Source organism: Ambystoma mexicanum, chromosome 11, assembly GCF_040938575.1.
Source record: "Ambystoma mexicanum isolate Mex_15411 chromosome 11, UKY_AmexF1_1, whole genome shotgun sequence".
NCBI lineage: Eukaryota > Metazoa > Chordata > Amphibia > Caudata > Ambystomatidae > Ambystoma > Ambystoma mexicanum.
In genome coordinates this window covers 941,334,969-941,362,008 of record NC_090934.1, presented here as the reverse complement: position 1 = coordinate 941,362,008, position 27,040 = coordinate 941,334,969, and the positions used below count along the sequence as shown (strand labels likewise).

The window sequence follows — 27,040 nt, the reverse complement described above, 5'->3', positions numbered from 1 at the left end:
TCATAAAGGAGGATTAACAAAACAATGTCAAGAGTCTAAACTGATATGACCTTGTGTTCTGGTCAAGGTCCAATCTTTTCTATTTATATAAAAAGAGCATGGTCGCACCTGCCCCCTGTGTAGGCCAGGGTTGTCCAACTCCAGGCCTCAAGTGCCAAAAACATGTTGGATTTTCAGGATACCCCTCATTAATATTCGTGAGATAAATTTACATTCAATGATTCTAAATGTATGCACATTTTTTCGCTCATGAATATTAATGAGGGATAGCCTAAAAGCCCGTCAGGATTCCAGCCCTCAAGGCCTGGCGTTGGACAACCCTGCTCTAGTCGTTTTACAGTTACATGTCCAACATGCCCCTTGCTTGACTTTAGCATTGGGTTCTGATGTGGCTGTGGTGGTCGTGTCCTCTGCTTTAGATGTGAGAGCATGATTCCTTTTGGTCCGAAGAAATATCCATGACGATGACCAGCAGTAAATTCTACTCACAAGCTTGGTTGCTTGTCAGACTAAAGCCATTTTTACCCAGCAGCCAAATGTGGCCTCCCTGGGCTGAGCCCACTACAGGTTCTGGTCTGCTCTTGCGTCCCTGGCTACTGCTGGTCTCTGGGGCTCACTACGCTACTCTTCCCCTCTCCGCCCCCCTGCCGCAGCACCCACTCCCTTACACTAAAATGCAAACAATGTCCGGGAGCACGGTGGGCCAGGCAGGGTACTAAAACAGCCACCGTCGGTTCGGAGCTTGCAAAGAATCAGCATGAAGAAAAGCATTCATAAGAGGGGAGCCCCTTTTCCGCTTCCATGGCAGCTGCCAGTAATGTGGTATGCGAGGGGGCAGAAGGGAAGCTGCAGTCATAGTACAGTGGATATGTATAAACCCTCTCAAAATCCAAATTCCAGGAATGTGCAGCACCGTGCAGCAACTTGAGTCCTCCCGACCTTGAGTAAGTGGTCTCTGGTGGTTCACGTGTTTCAATGGAAGGCAGGGTGCCCCATTATAAATCCCAGTGGATATTTTCCAAATGTTTTCTAATAGGTGCAGTCCCTCAAAAGGGACTTGTGTACATCTCCTGAATCCTCACTAGGAGAGTTCCAGTGCTGGTTTTATTTCATGAGAATGCCCATGGTTTGCTTCTTCAAAGGAATGGATCATTGTCTTAGACTCATTGCATCAGAAGGGTGTATTAAGAACAGGTTTTGTGTTTAACTATTAAATATATCTATCTTTTGCCGATGGTTCATACATCTCTATTGACCCCCAGAGGAGACCTTTCAGCTGTATCAGGGGCCTGAAGCGTGTGTCTCACCATGTGATTTGGACTACAGAGGTCTACTCTAACCAGCAAAGTCAATGGTGAGGGAACATGGGTGTCATAGTCCAAAACATCTGGAGAGCCAAACGGCTGTAGACCTCCGGCCTACATAGGTCAATTTTTGGCCCCCAATATTCAGTAGTTACCATCATACATCATTAACAGGTAGGATGCACAGAACTGCCAGAATGCAATTCTTTGGCAAACTGACTATATTCTGGGTATTGAAATTGGAGAGTCAAAGAGGGTGCACAGCTAGTTTTAAATATACTTATGCGATTTGTTAGTGTGGTGCTCACTTACATTTAGTGATGCTTAATAGTGTGCAGCCCACTGTATAATATGCTTAATAGTGTGCAGCCCACTGTATAATATGCTTAATAGTGTGCAGCCCACTGTATAATGCCTCCGTGCTGGGCATTCATTACAGACTGAAAAATGAAGGACCTAGGCTAAGGTCCTTCCTTTTTCAGACTATATTCTGGGTATTGTCAGTGTACCTGCTCCATGCACTAGCATAGCACACTGGTGGGCTCAAAGGGAGTAGGCAGTGTCTACAAGACAGGGCTGGTAATCCATAGGCTCATATTAAAATGTGAACTTCAAAGACTAATAATTGATTTTGCCCTGAACAATAATTATTTTCTTTTCAAACATGCGCTCCTCCAACAGATATAGAAAAAAGCGAGGTTACTAAGAAAATGTTATTATTTTTTTTTTAAACGAAATGTAAAAAGATTGATTTAGAAAGACCGCTTGCAGACGGCTCCGAGCACTGTTTCTAAAACGAACTGTCACGCCCCTGGACGCACACGAGTGAGCACAGGGGCCGACAGGTCTGTGTGAGTCTGTGTCTGCCTTCCTGTGGCAGACGAGGAGGGGGCGAGGGAGTGAGGGGTGCGGGTAGATGTGTAAACCTGAGCGTGTTTGTGTGCATCAATCAGTGTGTCTGTGGTGGGATTTCCGAGGCAATGCTTTGGGCAGGGAAGGGAGGCAGAGTGGGAGGAAAGGTAGTTTTTTGGGGGTGGGACCCCCCAATTTCTAAGAAAACCGACCAGGGAGTGTAGGTGTGGGGGCGGGCACAGGAACATCTTCTCTGGGGGCTTGGTTGGAGAAATCCCAGCAGTGTGAAGCTTTTGAAGGCTGCACAAAATTGTTTGAATTAAGTCATTCTTTTTGGTGCGCGGCCTTTAAAAAGCAGATATATCACATGGGATGAATGCCTCTCTTTCTTTGCTGATCACAAAAAGAATATCAGGGAGTGCCAAATAGACTACACACCTCCATAAAGTAGCATTGTGGCCAATATTTATTGATGATCTTTTTATTAAATGTCAAGGTAGTGTGGTGAATTGCCCTTCTCAACGGACAGGCCAACCTGGAATCGGAAGACCTTCCTTGCGATCTGTGGCCATGTGACTTGGGCCAGAGGAAGGGAGAGAAGAAAGAAAGTCCAGAAAGACCTATTATGGATACCAGGTCTTTTGCCCGACCCCAACTGCTTGTTGTTGCAGCTGCTCAACATTAAGTGGTTTCCAGTTTGGAATGCCAGACCCTTTAAGCAGGTCTAACTCTCCAACTGATCAACCATTATTTTTTTATTTTTTTTTATTTGACTTTTAGTTTTGTAAAAGAAAACAAACTTTTTGTCATTTCCATTCCAATTCCCCAAAACCCAAGTCCTTCAACATTTCACATCTATGGTTAGTACAGACTTGGGTTAAGTTTTCTCAGATTTTGGGGCTATGCCAATGGTGGTTCCTATGTTTTCGATGGCGGTGTTAATATCGTATCCATAAAGTTAATCACATCACAGGTTAGCAGTACATTAGTCCCCATAATCAGATGGCTCCACCATTCAACCATGTTACCATTTAACGGTGCATATCGTTCTAGGTGTAGAGAGCGTTGCCTAGAGATTTGTGGACAATCGATTATCAGGTGTTTGGTTGATTCAGTCTCTTTTTGACAGAAGAGACATATGTCGTTCTTTGTTGTGGGATCTTTTATTTTCATCAGCCGCTCTTTTGTATTGTAGAGATTGAGACGTAATCTTAAAAATTGATTCCGATGGTAATTAGAAGGAAATTTGGCCAGATACTTTGGCAGTTCATCCATTTTCTGCGAGTTTAAGCCTAAGTCTAAAGCCGAAGCTAATGCAGTGCGTTGTTCAGTATTTGTGATTCACTTCCATTGTTTGAATTTTTCTTTTGTGGTAACTTAATGACCAAGTACATTTTTATGTCAGCCTCAATCAGAATGGCTAGTAATTTCTCAGTGAGGCAGAGTTGTCATGATTTTTGTTCGCTAGAATGAGATAGGCTTTTGAAGCTGGAGATATTCGCATTTTCCTTAGAAATGCTAAAGATTTCCATAGTACGGTAGTGTGTAAAGATACGAGACCCAGTTCATGCCTCAGAGCCACCATTGAGACGCATTGTGGAAGATGGAGAACCTTGCGCCAGAAACAACCTTCTAATTGAGCCCAAAAACTTGCACTGATATTCCACCCTGATTCGCTGCCAAAGCATACTGCCGGGATCACTTTTTGGAGGTAGAAGGTCATTAATGGTTGGAGGGAGAATTTTCCATAGTTTGTATGCAGTTTTCGTCCTTGCAAAGCAAACATTCGCATACGACATTGGACATCATTGGTCCAACTCCATTCTCTGATCGAGGTATTAAAGGAAACCCCCAAATATCGAGTCGCGTCAGTTTTGGTCAATGGCTCATTATCTAGTTTCCAATTGAAAATCGTTTTTTTCGATTTGGTTTTAAGACCTAAAGCCATCACTTGCGATTTTTTCACGTTTATGGTTAGGTGGTTTGCCATAGGTCTGTAAGGCTGACAATCTTTGTAAACCTATTTCCGTGCTGTCAAGCAGCACAATGTCATCTGCATAGATTACATGGCTTACATGAGTTTCATTTATTTTTGGAGGAAAACAACTGTGTTTGTGCGAGTACCTCAGGTAAGTCGGATATAAAGAGTTTAAACAGCAGGGCTGCAAGAGGGCAACCTTGTTTTACACCTCTTGTAGTTTTTATATTCTCTGATAGTTCACCTGCTGTGTTTAGGCGCACATGAATGCTAGTATTAGCGTGGAGTGCCATCAGCGGGGATAGTAACTCATTTGGGCAGCCCCAGTTCTTCAATTTCTGCCACAGGAGCTTCCGATTGATGGTATCAAAGCTTGTTTTAGGTCGATGAAATGCCAAAAACAATCTTTTTTTGTGTTTTATTGCATCTAGTTTAACCAGATTTAATAATAACAAATTGAGTTCCACGCCAACTCCTTGTGTAAATCCGGTTTGTCTCACGTCAAGGATTATCTTGTTTTCTGCCCATCGCAAGATTTTTCTTTGCACAAAAGTGGCAAATATCTTGCCCATAGTATCGAGCAACGCAATGGGCCGATAATTTGCTGGGTCGTCACGGTTACCTCTTTTGAACACCGGAACGACAATCGCATTAGTCCATGAGTCAGGGATCTTTGATGTTTGGGCAATTTGAACGAATAGAACTTTGATAAATTGCGCCCAGTTTTCCTTGTTTGCTTTTAGCATAATATTGGAGATCCCGTCGGGGCCTGCAGCACAAGAAGACTTTAATTTTTTAATTGCTTTTTCGATTTCAGCAGAGGATTCAATGACGTCCCATTTGCACTCTTCCGGTATAGAATTTGAAAGAGGGTCGTCGTGGTTGTTGTTAAAATACTGCATTGTAGTGTTTCACCCAAGTAGCTGCGTTCACTCCATTCGCTAAGGTGTTGGTTTGATTCAAGTGGGCATTATTTATTATTTTCCATATATTTGAGCTATCTTTTTGGATCAATAAGCTGAGCATTAATTCAGCTTGTTCTTGGTCACGTATGATGTTAAAAGACTTAAGCCAGTTTCGATAGCGTTGGCGCCTCTTTGTTATTAGCAGCATTAGATTGTTTCCGCCAGCTTTTCTTAGTATTTTTAGATCTTTCGATAATGATTTTTTTGCTTCATGTACCTCCGGGCTAAATGGATGGATATAGTGTCTGGGCGTGCTCTTATTTGTGCTGGTATACTGTTTTAATAGAGCCACATATTCTATTTGTACCCTGAGGGAGCATGAATGAATAAATTCCATTGTCAGTTTATCGATCTGCTTACTATTTATCCGAAGAAGATTGTGATTGTTGTTAATATCTAATTGCACGGTGGAGCTTGCATAGCTTATATTGTGCGGGGTCAGCCATGATAAAATGAGGGCATCGTGGTCACTTGTTGTAGATTGTTTTACATGTAGATCTGAAATAAGGACATGTAAACTTTCAGAGACCCAGATGTAATCTAATGTTTTCTTTAAATCTCCTCGGTGCCACGTTGCGGCAGCAGGAATATCGCCTCCGGTACATCCATTTAGCATTGAGCAATTGCGTGTTGTTAATTCATACACCCACTTAGTGCCACGATCAGAAACTTCCATAGGAATTTGATATGTTACATTTGGACGACATACTTTAGTATTGTCGAACCAGTTGAAATTTAAGTCACTGCAGATTAAGATAAATGGCTCGTCGAATGAGGCATACCAATCATCTATTTGTACAGTTACAGACGCCAGATATTCAGCATCTGAAATCATCGCAGGGTCCCAATAAGTGTTTATTAGAAGAAGGTGTTGTTTGTGTAGATTTCCCCGCAGATCATAAGCTGATGATTGCAGAGTAATGGCCTGTATGAATAGGTTAGGGTTTTGAATTTTGATCACTTCCCAGCCTGAGGAGTTTTTTTTATCATTGATAGTAGGCCAGAGAAGGGACGTCCGGTTTGGTTTTTACCGGCAGTATTTAAGTAAGTTGTGTAGCCGTCGCATGAAGGGGTCTTCCGGAGCCAAGTCTCCTGGAGACAGATAAACATGCTTTCTGTGTCCTGTGATTTTCCTTCACGGGACAAATGTACAAAGCCTCGTGTATTCCATGAAGTCAGTAGTTGGGACATGCATCTCGACTCTGCATCATCCTATGCATTTCTCCTTTGGCTAGTTGTTTCATTTGAGAGCGTTGACTGTTGTGTGAGTTGTTTCCTCAACATTTCTCTTTTGGCATTGTCGGATGTTGAATTAAAACAATCTCCATTTGTCGAGTCGCGAGAAGGATGGTCTTCTTCTGAGACTGTTAAATTGAAACCGAAGAACAACAGGTCGTCTTTTGCATCTAATAGTGGTCTTGCTACGGTCTTAGACCGCATATGCAGAATTACCCAATCGGATCTCGACTCGGTTTTGTATTCCACTATTCCAATGTCATCTGATCGGATGTTTCGAAGTGCAGGTACATTATGCAGCAGTCTCATGACATTAGCTCTGTTCAGGTTTACTTCATTTTTATCCTCCAAGATGTTTTCAAGTTCAAGTTTGCACCGCCTTCCTTTCCCTGAGACATGCTGCGCCGGTCTGACTTGGTTGTTTTGATTCTTATGATTTTTCATTTGTGCGTTCCGTGAATTTGGGGTTGAGTGTCAGGACAGAGTTTTTAGGTGCTCCATGGCATCCGCTTCGTGAATCTGACCTGTCTTTATTAGAAACGTGTTGTTCATTTTCACGTCACAATGTCCGTGATTTAGTTAGTCCTAATGGGTAATGTGCGTTCAGCACAAACTTGTTAGTAGAGGATAGTTTTGTACAATCAACAGCTTTCGTTGTCAAGTCAGCCATTTCATGCGATTCGGCATCAGGTTCTTCGTCATCCTCAACTGAATATGTGGATAGGTCGCACAAATTGATAGAGTTGTTTGTAGACAGGTCGACAGAAGGGCTAATATCTCGCCCGTGTTTTGTAGTCTTCCTCAAGTTACCTGCATCGTTGTCTACTAGTTTTTTATTATTGATTTGCTGTTCCGGCTGATTGGACACTGATAGTGTTTTTTTTACTTCGATGCGCGGAGGCGTGGACAAATTTCTTATGAATTTTTTTGCATCATTTGTTGGGGGGCATTTTGATGCCGGTCCCTTCTTCGTTGTTTTCACAATTTTTACTTGTTTTGCCTTTAACATTGCTATAGAATCTTTAGTTTTTATTGATTTTGCTGTGCCAGAAAATATGTCAAAGGAGATTTTTTTCTCGGTTGTTGTTTCTCTAATTGGAGGAGCAGTCTGTGACCTTGAGTTCTTGTCCTTAGACGATGTGCCGGATTGTTCGAGGGATACCTCGATATTTGCCATTGAATTAGTTTGAACGTCAGTGTGTGGAGAGGAGCTCACTCTTGTTCTTACTTCAGTTGACGTCGTTACGTCAGAAGTCAGAGCAGTCGCATGTTCCTTGTTTTTATTGATTGCACTATTGAGTTTCGTACCAATGATGTCATCTTCAGCTACTTTTAACTCAGTTGCATTGAATGGTAACAAAAGATGGTGAAGTCGAGGATTGTGTGGTGTTGTCGTGGCCAAGTCAGAGTTATGTTGGTTGCAAGTGCAGGGCACTGTCGTCGTGAGTCCTCGCGGCTGTACAGCCGCATTGTGCCTGATCCACTTTGTACATTCTACGAGTGCTTCGGCAAGGTCTACTTTTTCATGGGCCTCTCGTTTTGTTATTTCATTTATACGGGAGTGCCATTGGTATGTGGCAGCAGCTTCCGAATCAAGGCGACTGCTTGAGTGTTTGTTGCATTTTTCTATTGAGGTCAATTTGTGATTCATCAGTGACAGCATCGAGGGTTGATCTCGCACTGTGTCATTTAATGCCTCATATAGTTTCATAAACGGCATTAGAGCAATTGATGTTGCTGCTAAGACATTATTGTGAATCTGAATCCCTGCTGCAATGGAGATGTTCCCTTTCAAGGTGTTGGGATTGTCCACTGAAAAGCTTGCACTTGCCTGAGAAGATCTTCTTTCAGCCGGGTTATGTTCAACATGACCTGGTTCGGTTTCATCAGGATTGTGCTTTTCCGTGCTCGATTTGCAGGGACTAATTTGCGGGGAATCTTCAAGCAAATCAAGGTTGAAAACACTTACTGTACTAGCTGGATCATGCGAAGTAGCAGCTTTATCTGGTGGATGGTTTATTGCTTTGAGCCGCGTGCTCGCTTTTCGAGCAGATAATCCTCCCTTGTCATGTTTGTTGATGAAGCTGTCATTTACACATTCGCGCATAAGGTTAAAGTCAGCTTTTAGGCGGGCAGTCAGGCGTGCTTCGCGTGCGACAACGTCATCATTTATTGGAGTGCATACGTTGGATGTCATAGGAGGCCTCGGGGTGGACGCTGGATTCTCCTTTTTATCTAATGCTGGAGGCGTCATTTGATCTTGCACACTGGCGCCTAAGTTTCCGACATTATTGTATGATGAGGGCAGTGATTTTGATTCTGCAGCACACAACTGTAATTTAGCATCATGTGTGTCTAGCGTCGTAACAATTAGTTTTGGAGCTTTCGATCTTTCCTGTGTTTTGGTGTCACCTTGTTGTACAGAATGATTGGAACTTGTTTGTAATGCAAGTGAGTTCAGCGTTCCAATGGACGGCGACCGCATTGCCAGCAGGTCAGCATCCGTGATGTCAAACAAAAATGTTTCCGAGGCATCTAGATATACAGTAGGTGGAGGCAACTGCATGCTATTACTCGCAAAGTCATCTGAAGTTAGATGAGAGTGATTTGCTTCTGGACACGTTAAGTGTTCGGAGTCTCCTGTTGGTAGAAGTTCAGAGATTTGGCTTTCTTCAGTAGTTGGCTTCAAAGGTGATTGGGACGAGGTGTTTATATTAAGTTGGTGGGTAGATATGGCGGCCTCCATCATAACTGCAATATCTAAAGAGTCTGTAATCAACTTGCCAAACACAGGCTCGTCAAGCGAGGTTGTAGTCGCAGTTTTGGTACAAGTCAGCTTAACAGACCTGACCGGAATCAAGGTAACTGTCTCCATGGTTGCGGGAACGTTAGCATTTGCGGGCGAGATTTCTCTGTGCAACGGTGACACATCAACATTAATGCATAAATCGCTTACCTTGGTTTTTCCTGGTTTGGAGTGTTGCCTCCGCAGCTGTAGTAGACGATTTCTAGTATGCGCTCCGATGCCAGGTTGTGATGCCACTGAGTCGCCTTGGGGCAGTTCCATTGTCCGTGCTGATAAGCAGCAACGCGGGCACACTCAGAGATTAATCAGAGGTCGATTTGGCCAGACTGGACTTGCTGCCGAGCAGTGTTATCCATGAGTAAACACAGACTAAGGCTGGGCGCAACTTCGAAGAGTAAAGAAGCGCTCTGAAGGGATCAAAGAGGGGATTCCTCTGCAGTCTCCCAGAATTGTGCACCACCAGCGCCAAACAGCCGCTCAACAGCCCAAGGCCTTTACCCCTGTCGGACTTAACGCCGCAAGGGTGGTTGGGTCTGCGCTTTGTAGACCAGGAAGTCACGTGATTGGTCACGTGAGTGCAAGTGAGCTCCGCCTCCTCCAGGAAGCGGCCGGTGCACAGCAAGAGCCCCCTACGGCTCGCAATGCTGTGATGACAGTGATGATAATGGCAGCAGCAAACAAACGTTCAAATGCCACAAAAATGCAGTTTCCACAGGACAGCATCAACCATTTAGTGATGGGCAGGGACGAGGTGAGGAGGGGGCTGGTGTGGGGAATGTTTGGTAGGGGTAAGCATGTAAATTGTGGAAGGGGGTGAGGTTGCAGGGTGTTGAGAGAACATGTATGGTGTGGGTATGCTTGTAAGGTGTTGAGGGGGCTGTGGTAGGAGGGTATAGGGGTGCAATATTGTGGGGATAGGCTTGTAATGAGGGTAGGATGAAGGGTTGGTGGGTCCGGGGTAACTAACAGAGGGAATTGAGGCAGGTGGGGTTGGTGCAGCACGGGGGTTAGTGGGTGTCATAGTTTGGATGTAGCAATTGGGGCATAGGAAAGGGAGATTTGGTGAGGGTACCCTGAACAGAAAAGAACAGGGAGGATATTGGGAAACAGCTAAAGTGGCAAATGTGGAGGTGGTGGGATTCGTTTTTGGGAGGGGGTGAGCATGTGCATGTGTCAACCACCTGGGGTCGAGCAACTGCTCATAGGGAACAATATGCTGCAAGAAGTTGGAGAAACGAGAAGTTGGGCCGAGCAAAAAACCCATCGAGCAGGAAAAGGCATACAACCTTATTACGCAGCAGATGGAAAATTAAGGAAAGGCCAAAAAGTCCAACCATGCAAGAGGACAGGGGATGTTGGACATTGAGCCCACATGTGATAGCAAAAAACGTGAAGCAATTCAGTCTCAGAAGGCAGGAGATCTATACACCACAGAGGAATGTCGAGAGCAGAGGCGTTGCTAGGTGGGGCTGAGGGAGCTATAGCCCTGGGTTCTTTGGTTGTAGCCTAGGATAGAAGCTCTGGGATTACAACCAAAAGGCTAGCTAGCCCCGAGTCCCGTTAGTACCAACATTAGTGTATCCCCAGATCTTTTCTAGACTTGGCAACACCCCTGGTTGAGAGAGTGTCAGAGAGAGCAAGAGAGAGGGCTAGAGGGCACAGATGTGAAAGACATTAGCCATGCGATCAACCTGAATACTTCCTAATGGGGAGGTCAGGCCTGGGGAGCAGAGCAAGAGATGGAGAGACACAGGTAATTGGAATACAGGTTGGATAGAGGTTCACACTTCCGAATACTGGAAAGGAGGAGGGCACAGGGTAAGGCTGCTGGTAGTAAAGAGATGTCTGAGGCAAACCCGGCAAGGGTGGTTGAAACAAGTGATTGAGAAGAAACAGGTTGCTGGCGGGGATCTGCAGGCAAAGTTCTTCATAGAGATTAAATGATTGTGAGAAGAGAGGCTGTTAGTTGCAAATGTGTAATAATGCTCCAGAGCTCAGGCAGGTTATCCATGGGCAATATGTTCCAGACTTGGGAAAAACCAGAAGAACTACTCCAGAAAGCCTAGGTGGTGGCACTATCCCTTTGTCTCAGGGGTTGTTGCCACCAGTCTAAAGTCCGGCTCAGAGTGTTCCCTACACATGGTGTAGCTCATTGTTTCCATGTTCTTGGGTCTCTGACCCCTGCTATTATATGCGGTTCTAGTTTCTGTCCTGGACCCTCCTGCTATTCCAGAAAATCCTTCTTCTCTCTTTCTAGAAATGGTACCTGATTTCCTCCCCCTCCTTCAGAAGTGGCTGCATCTCACCTTCCAGTTCTTTCCTCTATGCCACTGGTGTTAAGGGCCTTTGGAACTTGCTTCCACCTTTAGCCTCTTCACAGCTCTTTTTCTCCTGATAACAATTCCCCGCCTCCTTAATGTAAGCATCTCCCTCCAACCTCCTGAATGAACTTCCTCCATCCTCATCCCAACTTTCTGTGATGTCTGCCTCCTCCACTGCCCAACAATTCCCTGCCTGTTGATGGTAACTTTCTCTTCCTCCAACTTCCTCCAAAAACTCTCCTTCTGTTTGATGAACTACCTCCTCCACTCCACAACAAATGTTTTTTAATGTTAACTAGCTCTTCCTCCAGCCTCCCTCAAAGTCTCCCTCCGGCCTTCCGCAGTCTCCTCCTGTTGCCCTCCCAGCACTCTTCTCTCTTTCACTGGTGCTTAATGATATGAAGAACACCTGTGTACTGAGGGCTGTGTTGTTAGGAGACTCTGCCATGGGTTGGTGGTCAAGTGACTTGGAAGGGGGCTGACCTGAGGTTACACAAGGGCCTGCTGCCATCTTAGATTTAACTAGAGCATGGAAGTCCTATTGTCATTGCCTGCGTGAGTCTGGGTTCCTCAGCCCTCTTAGTTTATGAACCTAAATCTGAAAAATTTCTTGGTAAGCATGGGAAGGTCTCTGCTCTGTTTATACCTCTTCTGTTGCAGGGCAAATGCACATTTGTAACCCGCACAATGCCAGGGAAATTAGTTTAATTTGTTTACTTTCTTGATCCTTCTGCGCAAGTCAGCACGTCTTGGATTAAGCATGACTTTGCAGCAGAAGGCCCTCCGTGGGCTGTACGATCGTGAGTCATAAGGTTGCTTGTCAGGGACTTTGAAATGGTGCTATGTTGTCCCCTAAGAAATAAGTTCCTACAATGTTTGGGTCAGAATAGGGAGTTTGAATGGCTCTCTGAATGTGCTTACTTTATGGGAAGGTGTCTACTGATGAACTAGAGCCGTCTCCTTTTCTCTCTTTTGTGGGGCAGCATATGATTATAAGCAGATTAAAAGCAGGAATGAATGCCCCTGTGACTAACCCCCCCTTAGGATTCCTGCATGCCTGTAGCGGTGTTGGGGTACGAGAATTCCTGTGACTACCCCCCTGGGGCTCATGCATTTGGGGGGATGAATGCCTCTGTGACTATCCCATAGGGGTTTTGGCATGTCAGTGGAGGTGGAAAAGCTGTTGGGACTATCCTCGGGTGACAAGGGGCATCTGTAGGAATGGGAAGGGTGCATATACTCCTAGTGTTAGTGCAGAGATCTGGTTGGGGTGGTCTGTGAATCCCCCTTATACATCCTCTGTGATCAGCAGGCAATAGTGCGTGGTGCCACTGGCCCCTTTGACCAGCCCCGCTGTTGGTTCTCAAGGTCAGGCTGTGGACTTTATCACAATAGGAAGGATAGGACATTATTTTAATAAGGGATTCCAAACTTGTTAAAAATAGGCTATGTTACCATGCTTTTTTTTAGACTGCATGGTGAATTTTGAAAACGCAAGTGTGGGTGCTGAACAGAAAGATCATGTTTCCCTTTAAAAATGCTGTCCACAATTTCCAAAATTGTATTATCAAAAATGTAAAAGGTCTCATTTGAAAGATACAACATATTCATAAAAGACAGTGAAACTAAAATCGACAGTATCCCTCAAACACAAGCATAGCCCACTGAAGACCAATAGGAGTCGGATTGAGGATAACCGCTTGGTTTGGTTGAGTGATAATGCAAGGGGGGACATCTAGAAGCTTAAGACTGTAAGGAAGATCGAGTGGGTGAATGGAGAACAATAACAGTGCTAGGATACATCCTTGTTTAAGGCCATTAGTAGCACGCATTGACTTACTAAGCGGACCAGAATACCCCATTTGGAGCTTCATCCATGTATTAGTATGCAATACAAAAATGCCGCAGTATCCCATTTGGTTCCATAGGTGACAATGAATCACGTGATTGACGGCTGATGGAAAATGAATCAAAATCGCCATTCTTGCAGTATTTACTCACCATGCACGTCGATGCTTGACAATTAACTCGAGTAGAATGGTTTTTGCACAAGCCAGTCTGTTCGAATGGGGAATAGTATTAGAGTCACACCATTCGTGACAGCTTCAAGAATATAATGAGCACATATTGGGCCACAGGAATCTAACAAGGCAATGGGCCGATAGCTCCCAGGCAGGTCTCTGTGATTTTCTTTATGAATAGAGATATCAATGCTGTCCACCCACCACTCCAGAACAGAGCAGGTTTAAACTAGCAGAAAATCTAAAAGTAAAGATTTTTGCCCAAAGAGTATGCTGTTGCATCAGGCACATAGAAACTCCACCAGGGCTCTGTATCCAAAGAGTGTTAATGGACTTAATTAGGAATACTATTTGTTTTAAAGTAGGAAATCAGACGTTTTTTGTATTGCAAATTCGAGCAATTATGTACTTTCCTGATTTATATGGTAAAGATCCCCAACAAATTGTTCCCAAGCTACTTCTGACACAGGACTTTGTAAAACAATTGATCAGGTCGACCAAACCAGAAACAACCCCATAAACTCAATGAGCCATATGACAAATGCCACTCTTATGGTGTTTCGCAAATACATTTTAGTTTTTCAAACAAGTAACTGGATACACAAAAATAATAACAAATCAATTGGATAAAGGGTGTAGTGGCTGTACAAGTGGTACATAAACGAGACAAACATTGTTGTCAATATATTTTGTACAAGACAAACAGAAAAGAGATTCCCAGAGTCTTATTGCATCATACAATCTGGTTCAAGACACAGGCGTGCTTCGACCACAGGTAGCTGCTCTAGTGTGCTTGGAATTAGGTGGCCTTCAACAGGACAAACGGAAGAGTAGGGTGATGGATCATTGAATGTGGAATCCTGTCTTGCTCTGTCGAATAATTAACAGAGGAGAGTGTGTAAGGGCATATGTGGTCGTTTGGATCAATTATTGAATTTAATTTGTGAGGCATATAAATGCTCCTTATTTTGAAAGAGGCCTCCTTCAAAGGGAGAAAGGTGGTTTTCTTACCGCGTCTAGCTTGTTTGACACAGTATTTTGGGAATCCACTCTAAAACTAGTCAAGGGTTCGGACCAAGAAGCAACGATAAAGGACTTCAAAGCTTGATTTTGTCACTAAGAGGACTGCTGGAAGACAAAAATAAACCAAGTGATTTTGAATGGTGTGCCCGATCAATCCACGTGGCCCCCATGCATATTAAATGGGAAATGGGGCTCCACAGAGATAAATGATCTATCAAAAGATTCATGCATGGTGAAGACGTATAACCCATGGTGTAGGGAGGGTTAGATTGTGGTGAGATAGAGGTGGAGGTGAACTATTTTTATTGACAACGAAGTGAATCACCCAGGTGTTAGAGTAAGGGGTTGATTGTTGCATCTAATGCGTGTGGTGCCAAGACCGTGCTTGATGTGACTACTGGTTAGGGTGTCACTGCAGACTGCTATCCCCTGCGGATGTCACGCAAAAAGGTATTAGTTCATCATGGGATCCCAGCTAAGATGCAGGAGTGCCATAGTAAGAATAATGGGATGAATAAAAAATGCACACAATGTCTATGAGGAGAGCTGCTGGCCACTGTGGGGCTATGGAATCTTATAGCTGCTAAGCGTACAATCGGTGCCCACGTGAGTCAAGTAAGTGCTATATGCCGTTGTTGTTAGTCTATAAACCGATCGATTTAGGATAGAAGTCTCGGCTACCTTTAAGGAGATTCAGTTGCTCCGCCGGCGTGCTCGAATGAGTGAGGGCTGTGTGCGCTCAATGTGTAAGAAGTCACCGACTGGCTGTCGTACTAGATAGTTCTGAGGCGTCCATTGCCGTGGCGACGGACCCGAACTACTTGGCGGCCATGTTGGAACGGTTGTTGTATGTATTAAAGCTATGTGATAGTTAAGTCCACATGGAATCTGGACCTTGGAAAATTGAAAAGGGGCATATCAAATATATTTCTACACATAGCGCTAAATGTTGGCCACATAATGCGGACCGAAAACGTTCATTTCGGTAGCAAATCCACTAATGTCAATTAAATGGTGCACTGAACAGGTGTAGATATGTATTTCATGTCCAAGACACCCTCTTGGAAAGTTTGGGTTTATTGCTTGAACCACCACAATCTTTAGCTTTTGAATTTACTTTTCTTTTGAGTGATTTTTACAGCGCTTCCATTGCAGAAATGTTGATGATTCGAATAGCTTTCCCCTGGAATCCTCCAACCTATCCTTCAATGGATCATAGCTATGTAATGGGGTCCCTGCTGGTCCTCTCCAACCAACAGCTGAAGGGATTCAGAAAGATGCACAGGTATATTACTTCTAGGAATGCTATAACGAGTAGCCTTATGGTTTAAATAAAAATATCCTTTTTGACAAATTGTCAGGCAATATATGTTGACAACCTTTATCCCTGCTGGAGCGCAACATTCTTCAGTTATCCAATTATTTGAACGTCTCAAGACTCAAGATAACTCCAGTCTTTCTAAGGAAGCATATAATGTGTGCATTCCTTGGGGGCCAACCTGAGCCTCTACTGAGCAAGAGGACATAGCCACATGTTGATACTGGATTATGGGAAGAAGGCAACATGGTTTTATCTTTAGCAGACCGGACAGAGCTCACTTGTTACTTGGTATGGAGAAGGGAGAACCAGAACTAAAGCACCCACGTGGGCTGCAACGATGGGGAGACGTGTAGAGCTGCCAGGAAGTGACCCAGTGCATCAAAGATGTCGTGCCCCTGAAAGGCAGATAAGAATGGGACTGAGTCACTCAGACACCAGGCTTCAGCCTCCGAAAATGCATAGGCATGTGGAGCAGGGAAGAGTCGGGCACATTTCAGGAGTCAGGCACATTTCAGGACACAGTCTAGTCTCTATAAATGGCCGGTCTGGTTCTACTCCAGCCCTGCAAGCCTTACAAAGGCATCATGCTATCGATTACCCCTGTGACTGAGCTGGCATGACATGTTGCCTTTTCCTACAGTCAAATTGGAGTTGGTTCTACTGGAAATGAATATAAAGATCTAGCGACAAGACGTCTCACTCGAAAGGAGTCTCAATGGAACTTTAGGAGAAGGTACACCTGACTGCAAGTGAGTGTTAATCCATCCGCGGGATTCAGCACCTCCAGAAGTGAGCCTCATTCAGTCATTTACAGAGAGAGTTAGTTGACATGAGTTCCACTCGCTCGCCAGGATACCCCTCAATCACTTGGGAAGAATCTCACTCACTGGCAATGAGTCTCACTCACCTTGAAGCTCGTCAACCTTCTCCCATAGGATATCAGCATGCTGCATCAGCCTCCACTACAGGGATCTTAGCCTGCCCCTCTCCTGATTTTTACTCCACAATGGGACTCGCAGCGTTTATGGTTCACTAATCTGGGCAATCTTTTTTCTTTCTGCTATGGCCTACTTTATATCCTAAGCATACCATGGTGACTGGCACTCCCCTAGCCCACCGAGGGTACAGAGGGTTACAGAGGGTAAGGCTAACTATAAAGTATCACAATATTTACACACTGCAGTATGCCCACGACAGGAGTCTCACCTTTGGTTGTTTGGGACATATATAGTGAAGAAAGGGAAGGCTCCCACGTGCTACCAATGAGGCATCTCTGTTGCACTCTGAGCCTCTAGACCAGGGGTCTGCCACGTTTGGCTCTATAGATGTTTTGGACTACAACTACCATCAACCCAAGACAGCATTGTCAATGGGGAGGGGTCAATGGGAATCACAGTCCAAAACGTTTTTAGAGGCGCAGGTTACAGATCCCTGCTATAAACATTTGTAATAACTGGCATTGAATGTATATAGCTTATGTGTCAGTGTAACAAATGTTCCACGCCCTGGAAGTAGCCAGGTAAAAGACAACTCACCTGGTCCCAGAAAGCATGTCCCCAGTAGTCTTCCCCCTCCTGGCCATTAGATAAGCCACCAGGGCTGATGCCACTGAAGAGTCCAGGAGATCCAAGGGGCGGGAGTGAGCTCAGCAGATAGTACAAGCACCCATACAGGGCCTGTCTCAGCGGGAGTGGGCCCTCTGCGTCGATGCATCCTCCTTCCCAGAGCTTCTCCCAAGCCTTCTCGTGCGTAGTCCACAGCTCGCCAGAAGCAGACAGAGCCAGCCCTTCAGAGAACCTCTTCTTCACCTCCTCTTCTGTGTCTGCCACAGCAGCAAAAAAATCCCAGGATTCCTCTTGCTCGCCAGCCGAGAGTGTCACCGACTGTGGGATGGGCGATCGGATCATGTGGACACTTTGCAAGGGGCAGTCCGCCACTTCAGGGATCAGGGTTGTTCCATAGATGTATCTGAAATAAACAAGAGTAGCATTGATCACCATTATGAAAAGCCACCTAAAGAGACCATGGAAAAAAACAGCATTGGCTGCACACAGCTTGGCTGCGCACTGTACGCAACCTCTCAACCAGGAATATATACTATACTGGAGCAACAGATGCCACTCTGTGGCTCTGGCCACCAGCAAATAGGATCATAGTAAGAAACTGGAAGACAAGTACTGGACGCAAGCAAAGAGGGAGCTTTGCAACCTTGGCAGTATTTGAACACTGATTTGCATTACTGATTTTATGTACCGATGACCTTTCTCATGTAAAGCGCTTTGGACAAAGGTGCTATATAAAGTAAAATGAAAATACAAAAAAAATACAAATTATGAAGTGGAAACATTGGGAATTCCCATCAATGGCAAATCTACGGAAAGATTTGGAAAAGACAATTCTGTTTGTTGATTTTGGGACTCAAAAACGTATTGCCATGTCGACCTTTGGATTGGCCCACCTCTAACAGTCTCACAGTTCGCAGTGAACCCGGTACCCTTTTTTAAATGTTGCCCAGAAGTATTAGTGACTGACAGGGTGTGGCCCATGGTCAAGGTAAGCCCACGCACTAAGTTAGAACGTACGTCCTAAAAGCATGTTTGATGGGAGAGTTAGGCCCTGAATGGGAAACTGTTGGATAGCCATATTATACAAAACAATAAATGAACCACCTCTTTTACAGGCTTTGCTTGGCTTTTCCTTCTTTGATGTAATACCATCCCGTAGCAGCGCCCAATCTTGAGTGGATAAAAAAGGTTGCAAAATTGATGACATCACAGGAAGTGATGCAACGTGACCGGCAACACCAATGACATTGTGACAGCTCTAAAACTGACTTCAGTAAAATGGGCTAAAGTAATATGAAATGGATACAATTTACAGTAGGTGTAAGATTCATGGGTGGCGCCAGCCCCTGGCAAGCCCTCCCACTTTGAGGGAGAAGGAACACTCTGCCGTGATGCCCAACCGGGGACTACAGGAGCAATGGCAAGAGCCTTTCAAATTTCTTACATGGAGAGCTATTATTTACTTAAGCAATAAGCCCCTCGCAGGGGGGGCATTTACCACTTCAGGTAATGCCCTGTGGCCCATAGTTACAGGCCCAAGCAAAGCGAGGGCCTTAACGAATGCCTCGGGGCATTACCTTTAGTGGTAATGCCCCCCCTGTATGGGGCTTATTACTATTAGTAACCCGGCCCGCAAGACTGGGGTACTAAGAGCATTGCGTTTCTGTTCTGAAACGCTCTGGCGTTTTGGAACAGAAAAAGAATTGGCTACCGGGGAAGGGAAAACAGAGTCCGTTTTACCTTTCCATGGCGGCCATTCAAAATGAATGGAAAAAGATAAACAAATAAAAAATAAAATGGCCACCATGGAAAGTGAGAAGGGACTACAACTAGTCCCTTCTCACTTTCCATGGGGCCATTCAAAAAATAAATGTAAACAAAGAAAATGGCCACCAAGGAAAGGAGCGAAGGGACTACGTGTAGTCCCATCTTACTTTCCATGACGCCTGTCACGGATCGGGAGCGAACGCACTGGGGACAGAAGTGTTCCCAGCGTGTCTGCTCCCGAAATGGACCAAAAAGAAGGTAAGTGGGGTTGGGAGGATGGGGAGAGGATTGTTTGGATTGGGGGAGTAAGGAGGGAACCACCTCAATCCCCCGCGGAGGAAGATGGAAGCCTCCAGCCGTAGGGTGACTCAGGCGGGGATTACCCCATTCCGAGCCTCCTCATTGACTGGGGGGCTGCCACACCCCTCCAACGGGGACAAAGGAAAGGAACCTTAGGAGAGGAATTCCCGGTCAGGTAAAGCCCCGGCGAGGGCCAATCAGATTGCATGTTACAATCTGATTTTCCCTCGCCGGATGCTAATAATGTTTAAACAATCATTAATGTGACAGCAGCAAAAGTATGGAGGGAGAGGACAAAAGCCTGCCAGGCCTTATCAATGTAACCCTGTGCTGAAGCCAAAGGCTTAACTACTGGGCCCAGCTTTTAGATGGCTCACCCTCCAATGATTAGCAACACACCGACGTGGAACTAAATGTCCCCTGAATTGGGTTGAAAGATGCATCTAATGGGCCAAAGGAAGGTGACCCAGCTATTCAACCCAGAGGCTCAGAGGAAGGGGTGGGGGTCGACACAGCAGTGGGTTAACAGCACCCATCACAACCAGCTTTCAAAACTGTCATCCATCCTCCCCACCCCACCTCCCCAATCCCTCCAAAATGTTGGGTCGGGCTCCACCCCCTGCTAAGATTCCTACTCTACCGGAAGTCTCCCTACATATTATGAACTTCGGTGCCTTGATGGTTGATGTCACATAGCACAACAGTGCAAAACAGGTTACACCAACGTGTCATGATGAAAATATATCCCAGATTCAGTGAGAGAAATACCTCTTCCTGCGGTGTGTTAGATATTCTGTGGGAAATAAATCACACCATAGGGCAATGCCCGAACCAAAAACCCTAAATGCTAATGTGGCCCAGTTATTTTGGGTCAAAGGGACCCACTGTTTTGGCCAATGTGGGCTAGTTTGTTGAGTTACTTCACCATGTGGCTAGTTGTTTTGACCATTGCTTTAAAATGCACAATTTGCATCATATTTTATCAAAAAACTCCCCCATGGGCATTATTCAAAGAGTCTGTCACAAATGGAATGAACTGCCTTTTGCAACTGTCGGCCACTTTTTCACTGGTGCCTGAGACTATGGCATGCCCAGGTCCGACCCTGCTCTCTTCTGCAGAACTGCCTGTGAATCCTCTGGCCGCAAAGCTACAGTCTAACAGCGTGTGCATTTTCCCCATTCCAACAACCACCACCAAAACAAAATCCGATGGGACTGGGAAAACACAGACAACATCATTAACAAATGTAGAAATCGGCCGCACTTTGAAGCAGGGGCAGACCTAGGATTTGCAGGGCCCTGGGCAGCAACAGGTGTGTGGGCCCCCCGATTTTCATTTGTAGTGGCAGCAGAGGCATCGCAGAAAATGGCGTCACAGAAGTCTTTCATTCTCAAAGGGGTGATGGGGAGGGAAGATTTAAGGTAGAGAGGTAGTAAGCAGAAGTAATACAAGAGGCACTTTGTGACGTCCAGTATGTGACATTTTATGTGGTAAAACCACTTTTTTTTCAAAAACGGAAACTCAAAAATAGATTATTTTTTTAAAAATGTGACCCTTTGGTTTTAGGTCAAATTGAGTCGACCCTTTGGCATTCGATCCTTTTGTATTAGGTACTTTAACTGGACACCGTTTGCAGACATCTTCTTTGTGCCAGGTCTTTTTGCAACTCTGGTTTGAAAACAACACCTGACTGTGGAACGCAAAGAAAATTGAACTGTTTTGCTAACTGAAGTAAAATGTTGTTTCTGGAGCAGTTTCACAATAGCTTTCTTTTTTTTTTTTCTTTTTTGCTGTATATATATTTGTCCATTTTGTCCAAACTAGCAATATGCTTTTAATTCAAAAGCTACAGGTGAATATTATTTTGCATGTCAATGGAAATGCATCTCCAATCAACGCTTTTATTATTTTCAAAACGTAAGGTAAGCTAGCTACCTACGTCTCCTGCTGCTGCCAAAGTTTCCAAGGGCATTTGGGCAAAGATTGCACCTGGGGCAGATAGGGCAGGTCTTTTAGGAGAATGAAAGCGCCCCGGGGCAAACTTTGCCTGGACAGCGGGTTGAGAGGCGTGGAGGCGGACCATAAGGGAAGGGACACCCGTAGGGGGAGGCAGCACCTCATCGCCGGGAGGGAGGGTGACGTCATGTGCAGGCACCACTGCCCAGCGCCGGAAGTAGATTGGGGGGGGGTGCGGGTGGGTATAATGAAAGGGGCCGCAATGTGCCCTCCGTCTCTTTCTCACTGCCCGGGTCCGGTGTGCTGCTCGTGGCAGGCGACTTAAGTGTAGTGTTGAACCCAAGTGTCGACAGCGCCCTCTTGTCTCACACACACACCCACACACTGTATACAACCGGTGGAGTTTTCAATGGCACACCAGGAATCACTGACAGAGGTGGGGATAGGGTATACGCATCGAAGCCTTCACCCCAGCGATCGCAACGACACCTTTTACTCTCATGTCCATGGGTTGTTTTCGAGACTAGGCTTTATCCTCCTGAGCCCCGGCCTTCTGAAATCTGCACTGGGGGGCGACATAGGAGTAATCAGCCTCCTGTTGGACCACACCCCAATCTCCACACCCCAATCTCTGCCCTCCTGGAATCGCTCAAACCACTCTGGAGAAGACAAACCTGGAGGATTATCTGCTGAGATCCGACTAATAGAATCAATTAGACATTTGATCACCGAATTCATCCCATAAAACAAGCCTGCAGTGAAGCTTACTCGGCGGATAATGAATTGAGCGGTTGGCTGACTTTAGGACTTTGAAGGCTCATTGAAGATAATCTTTGAAGGCAGCCGGGAAACATGGAAGCATTGCCTACAATCAAGGGATCGAGGCCCACAGAGCACACTGCTGTGCTACTGACTAATAAGGTTGAAAGCAAGCTACCGATTGCAGAGCAACACGAACATGTGAACAATTCAGGGACAAACAGCTACAGAAGCTTGAACATGTGAACAATTCAGGGACAAACAGCTACAGGAGCTCGGGGCTGAACAAAAGAAAGCGCAGATACAGAGCATCAGTAAGGCAGATGCGGCTGGCTCGGGTAGGGTGCCAGATAAACTGGACCAAACCCTGTACACTGCTGACAGGCCAGACTCTGCCTGCTAGGAATCCTTCCTGGTCTTGAACCCATTGCCTACATTAACAGTTGAGTAGAGAGAGTTCCCTAACCTCCCAATTACAGAGGCTGCAATCATTTCTGCAATCTCCACACTAGCAGCTAGAAGAAGCCCCGCCCTGCACAGTTTCAACACCTCCTTCTATGAAGGCGCCGCCCCCATTTTAGCATAGACTATGCATGGTTTTGCAGCATGTAGGGTGGCCCATTTGGCAGTATGGCTGATCATAGACAATAAGCAGTGCGCTAGAGCTCGTACAGGAGGGGGACAAAGCAAGGTTGCAGGCTCCATTGCTGTTTACTACTGGCATGGAGCCAAGTAGCATTCTAGTGGGAGTCCACCGCTGTTTGCAATCTCATAACATGCCTCTTTGGAGATTGTTATACCAGCAGTGACATGCCCACTGTCCCACCTATGGGGGCTTAAGCTAAATACAATCCTATTCTCGCGCTTCAGGATGTATTCATTTACTTAATTAATGAAGTCTGATTTATACAGTGCCAATTGCAATTAGAAAATTCCTTTGCGGTGCTCCAAGAAGAATGGGTGAGATGTGAGACATGGCGAGGTGGGATTAAAAAACAGATCCTTCACAGTTCTCGGTACACTCAGATCAGATGTGCTGCTAGCGGGAGAGGAAGCAAGGGGAGATGTGCAGCCATACGTAATAGAGTGGGCAATTGCCGGAGGTTGGCAAGAGCGGTGCCGGACAAGAGAGGGCAGGCACCAGATTAGAGCCATGCTGCCTACTGCAAAAGGGAATTTAAAGTGAATACCTCCATATCAGAGGTCCTTTAGGTGACAAAGCTTGCGGTTGTCTATCTTTAACATAGGCTCTCTACCATGGTCCGTCCACCAGGTCAATCAAATTCTGTGGTATCTATTCCCCATCTCATGACACTTTGTACTGAGCGAATCACCTTAAAATGTATCAAAAGTTATAGTCCGGCATCTACATATCTCTTGATTGTAGAAATTCACAGCTTTTAAGATGAATGTCTCAGGAGGATAGCTCAGGGGCAACATGCTCGCCTTGGAAGCAAGACGACACGGAGCACCACAGGTTCGATCCCCGGGTCCGCACTTAGAAACCTCTGGGTATTAAGCGCATTATAAATAACCTATCATATCCTATCATGCCCTCCCAGTTTCCAGACTCTGACCGTCTCTGTTCCCCAACCGGACATGCCCCCACTCCAGGGTCATATCCACAGTATTATATGGCAGGGGAGAAAAGCTAGGTTGAAAAGAAAAAAATCTATACAGGCCCAATGCTCTCAGGCCTGGTACAGTGCCCAGCCTACAAAAATAGTTTGCAATCTCACAACCCTTGAATATAGAAAATGAGTGAAAAGCAAATGCCATTGGTGCACAGGGAACCAGCAATGTCTGGGATACATATTTCAATGGTGGGGCTGAGGAAGCAGCTCAGTTTGTGGCCACCGTCATTGAGACCCAGAACGGCCCCTCGCAAATTCGTCAAATGTAATTGGCTGGTGACCCTTGGGGAGCCCTTCACCACATCTGGCACCAAAACCTGCCTCTGACATATTTGGATGGCTCCATGTCTCCCCAAAAAGACCAGCTCAAATCTCTGGTAATGCACTACATCATGTGACCGTTGCTTAGTGTTTGGTATAGCATAGCTTAATAACCTTCATCGATGTTCACACCTCATTAGCATATGCCAGCCTTGTCATCAAAAGTTCTACACGAAGCAGAGGGACACAAAACTGGGGGACCTCTACAATCACTGAGAGATGAAACCATTTACACAGTGCAAGGCTGACTGCAACCTGCAAGAATCACAGAATATTTTACTTCTAACTATGACCTTGGACAATGCAGAGGGAGCTGAAGCCAGGTGATAGCAGAGATCTCATGGACATTAAAAACATTGTTAAGGTGCAGAATCTTCCAGGTAGCCATCTCTGCCAGCTACACGTGCCAGTTGCCAGATGTCTAGGACGCCCTGGGTCTTTTCAGAGAGATAGGAGAGGGGTCTGAATGCCACACAACCGGAGTCTACATACGAGGGCATCTGCCAGAGAACATTCAGATCACTTAAAAGTGTTCAGTGTTCTGAACCTTGCTGGCGTTGTCAGCAAGGGTCCCCATGATTAAGAGGCGTTCATGTTGCATGCGCCGTATTTATGACTGGGGGTGGCGGTGAACTGGCCCCAATGTTACAAATACATATGTATCGAGTGTAGTTAATTATGAATGAGATATATTACTTTTTAATGTTACTGTTTTTTAGAATTGATACATATTTGAGTTGCATGCGTGTAGAAAGATACAATCTTTAAACCACAAATGTAACATGAACACGATCTACACGGGGTGCTCGAAAGTACATGGACACTAGAGGACCAAAAGTGTTTCAATGCACATGTGGAGTGGGGCCTGTTCTGAGATCCCACGGTAAAGTAAAGAAGGAATAACACACACAAACAGATATAATATATATATATATATATATATATATATATATATATATATATATATATCAATGCAGCATTACTTACCGTAAAAGCATCTCTGATGGTTGTATCTGCTTAGATTCACATGCTGTGCATAGTCCGACATCCAGTGGTCACTGCGGAGTATTGCATTTTGTTTTTCGTAGTCGAAAAGGGGACGTCGACAAGGCGTGTCTGTAACACTATCCCTATAGTGACGTGCAGTGTACCCACAACCCCTCACGCGTCGAGGTCCCTCTGTTTGTATTTCTTCTGCCCTGAGGGAGCCTTCTATACGTGAGTGAGTACAGAGAAGAGAGGGAGATGTAGAAAGATGTCTATGTTCTTTCCATTCAAGCGGGGAGGAAGGGTGGGCGCATGTGAATCTAAGCAGATACAACCATCAGAAATGCTTTTACGGTAAGTAATACATTGTCTTCTGATGTTTGTTAATCTGCTTAGAATCACATGCTGTGCATAGACTAGCGAGCAGTACCCGGAGTTGGAGGTGGGTTGTGAGAAGGAACAGTAGAGAAAAGATGTCTTAATACTGCTTGTCCCACCTGGTAATCAGATCTAGAGTGAGCATCTAGACAGTAGTGTTGTGTAAAGGTGTGTACAGAACTCCAAGTTGCCGCTTTGCAAATGGACTCAAGGTGAACGTTTGCAATGAATGCTATGGATGCCCCAGTGCCTCGAGTAGAGTGTGCTCTTGGCTTGAAGGGTAGTTCTCTCTTAGCAAGAGTGTAACAGAGAGTGATGCATTGAACAATCCATCTAGATATAGTGGACTTTGAGACTGCATCTCCTTCTCTTCCTGCTGCCACCGAGACAAAGAACTGATTAGTCTTTCTCAGTGGCCTAGTTCTTTCCATATAAAACATGACAGCTCTGCGCACATCGAGTGTATGCAGGCTCTTTTCTCCCAAATTGGAAGGGTTTTGAAAGAACGTTGGTAGTTCTATTGACTGGTTGACATGGAATTTCGATATGAATTTCGGTGCAAACCTTGGGTGTGTGCGTAGAACCACCTTATCTTTGTGAACTGTTACGAAGGGGTCTAGAATAGAAAGAGCCTGTAGTTCACTTACTCTCCTAATGGAGGTGATAGCTATTAGGAAAGCAGTCTTAAGGGTGAGGTCCTTAAGAGTTGCCTTGTGCATGGGTTCAAAGGGTGAGCCCATGAGCCTGGTAAGTACCACATTAAGGTCCCAGCCGGGAGCTGGGTTTGCTATCGGAGGGTGTATTCTCTTTACCCCCTCCATGAAGGCTTTGATAACTGGAACTTTCCACCATGACTCCTTAAGTTGAGAGGTGGTGTATGCAGAAAGTGCCGCTAGATGGACTTTAATAGAATTGAACACTAGACCTGAGTCCAGTAAATGGGTCAGATAAAGAACAATTTGTGTGGGAGAGCAGTGGACTGGGTTGATGCTCTTACCTCTACACCAGATGACAAATCTCTTCCACTTGCTAGAATAGCAGTGGCGAGTGTTGGGTTTTCTAGCTTCTTTGAGAATGTCCATGCATCTCTGAGGGAGTTGTAAATGGCCAAATTCTATGACCTCTGGAGCCAGGCTGCTAAGTTCATGTTCTTGGGGATGGGTGTAGTGTCTCGCCCTTGTCCTGTGACAGCAAGTTGTACGGGCAGGGCAGTTTCACTGGTGGGGACAGGGACATCACCATCAGGTGCGCAAACCATGGTTGGCGGGCCCACATCGGAGCTATCAGTATCATGGTGACTGGTTCCTGGTGCATCTTGTGCACTATCTTGTTCAGCAGAGGAGTCAGGGGAAAAGCGTAAACAAATTTCCCTGACCATGGTATCCAGAGACAGTTCCCCTTGGAGCGGTTCTGTGGGTATCTGGAGGCGTAATCTAGGCATTGTGAGTTCTCCAGAGTTGCAAACAGGTCTATTTCTGGGAAGCCCCATTGTGTGAAGACGTCGAAGACGATGTCTTCGTGTAACCGCCATTTGTACTCTGAGGG

The 27,040-nt window shown here is 45.3% G+C and overlaps 1 protein-coding gene across 3 annotated transcripts in view; it reads right to left on the bottom strand.

Moving 5' to 3' along the window:
* The window catches only part of PGGHG (protein-glucosylgalactosylhydroxylysine glucosidase), a 394,441-nt gene that overhangs the window by 104,312 nt on the left and 263,089 nt on the right, over window positions 1-27,040 (bottom strand). For all 3 annotated transcript variants that reach the window (XM_069624088.1, XM_069624089.1, XM_069624090.1), the window contains exon 4: window positions 17,363-17,795. In XM_069624088.1, coding sequence (XP_069480189.1) covers window positions 17,363-17,795 — 433 coding nt within the window. The remainder of the gene's footprint in view (window positions 1-17,362; window positions 17,796-27,040) is intronic.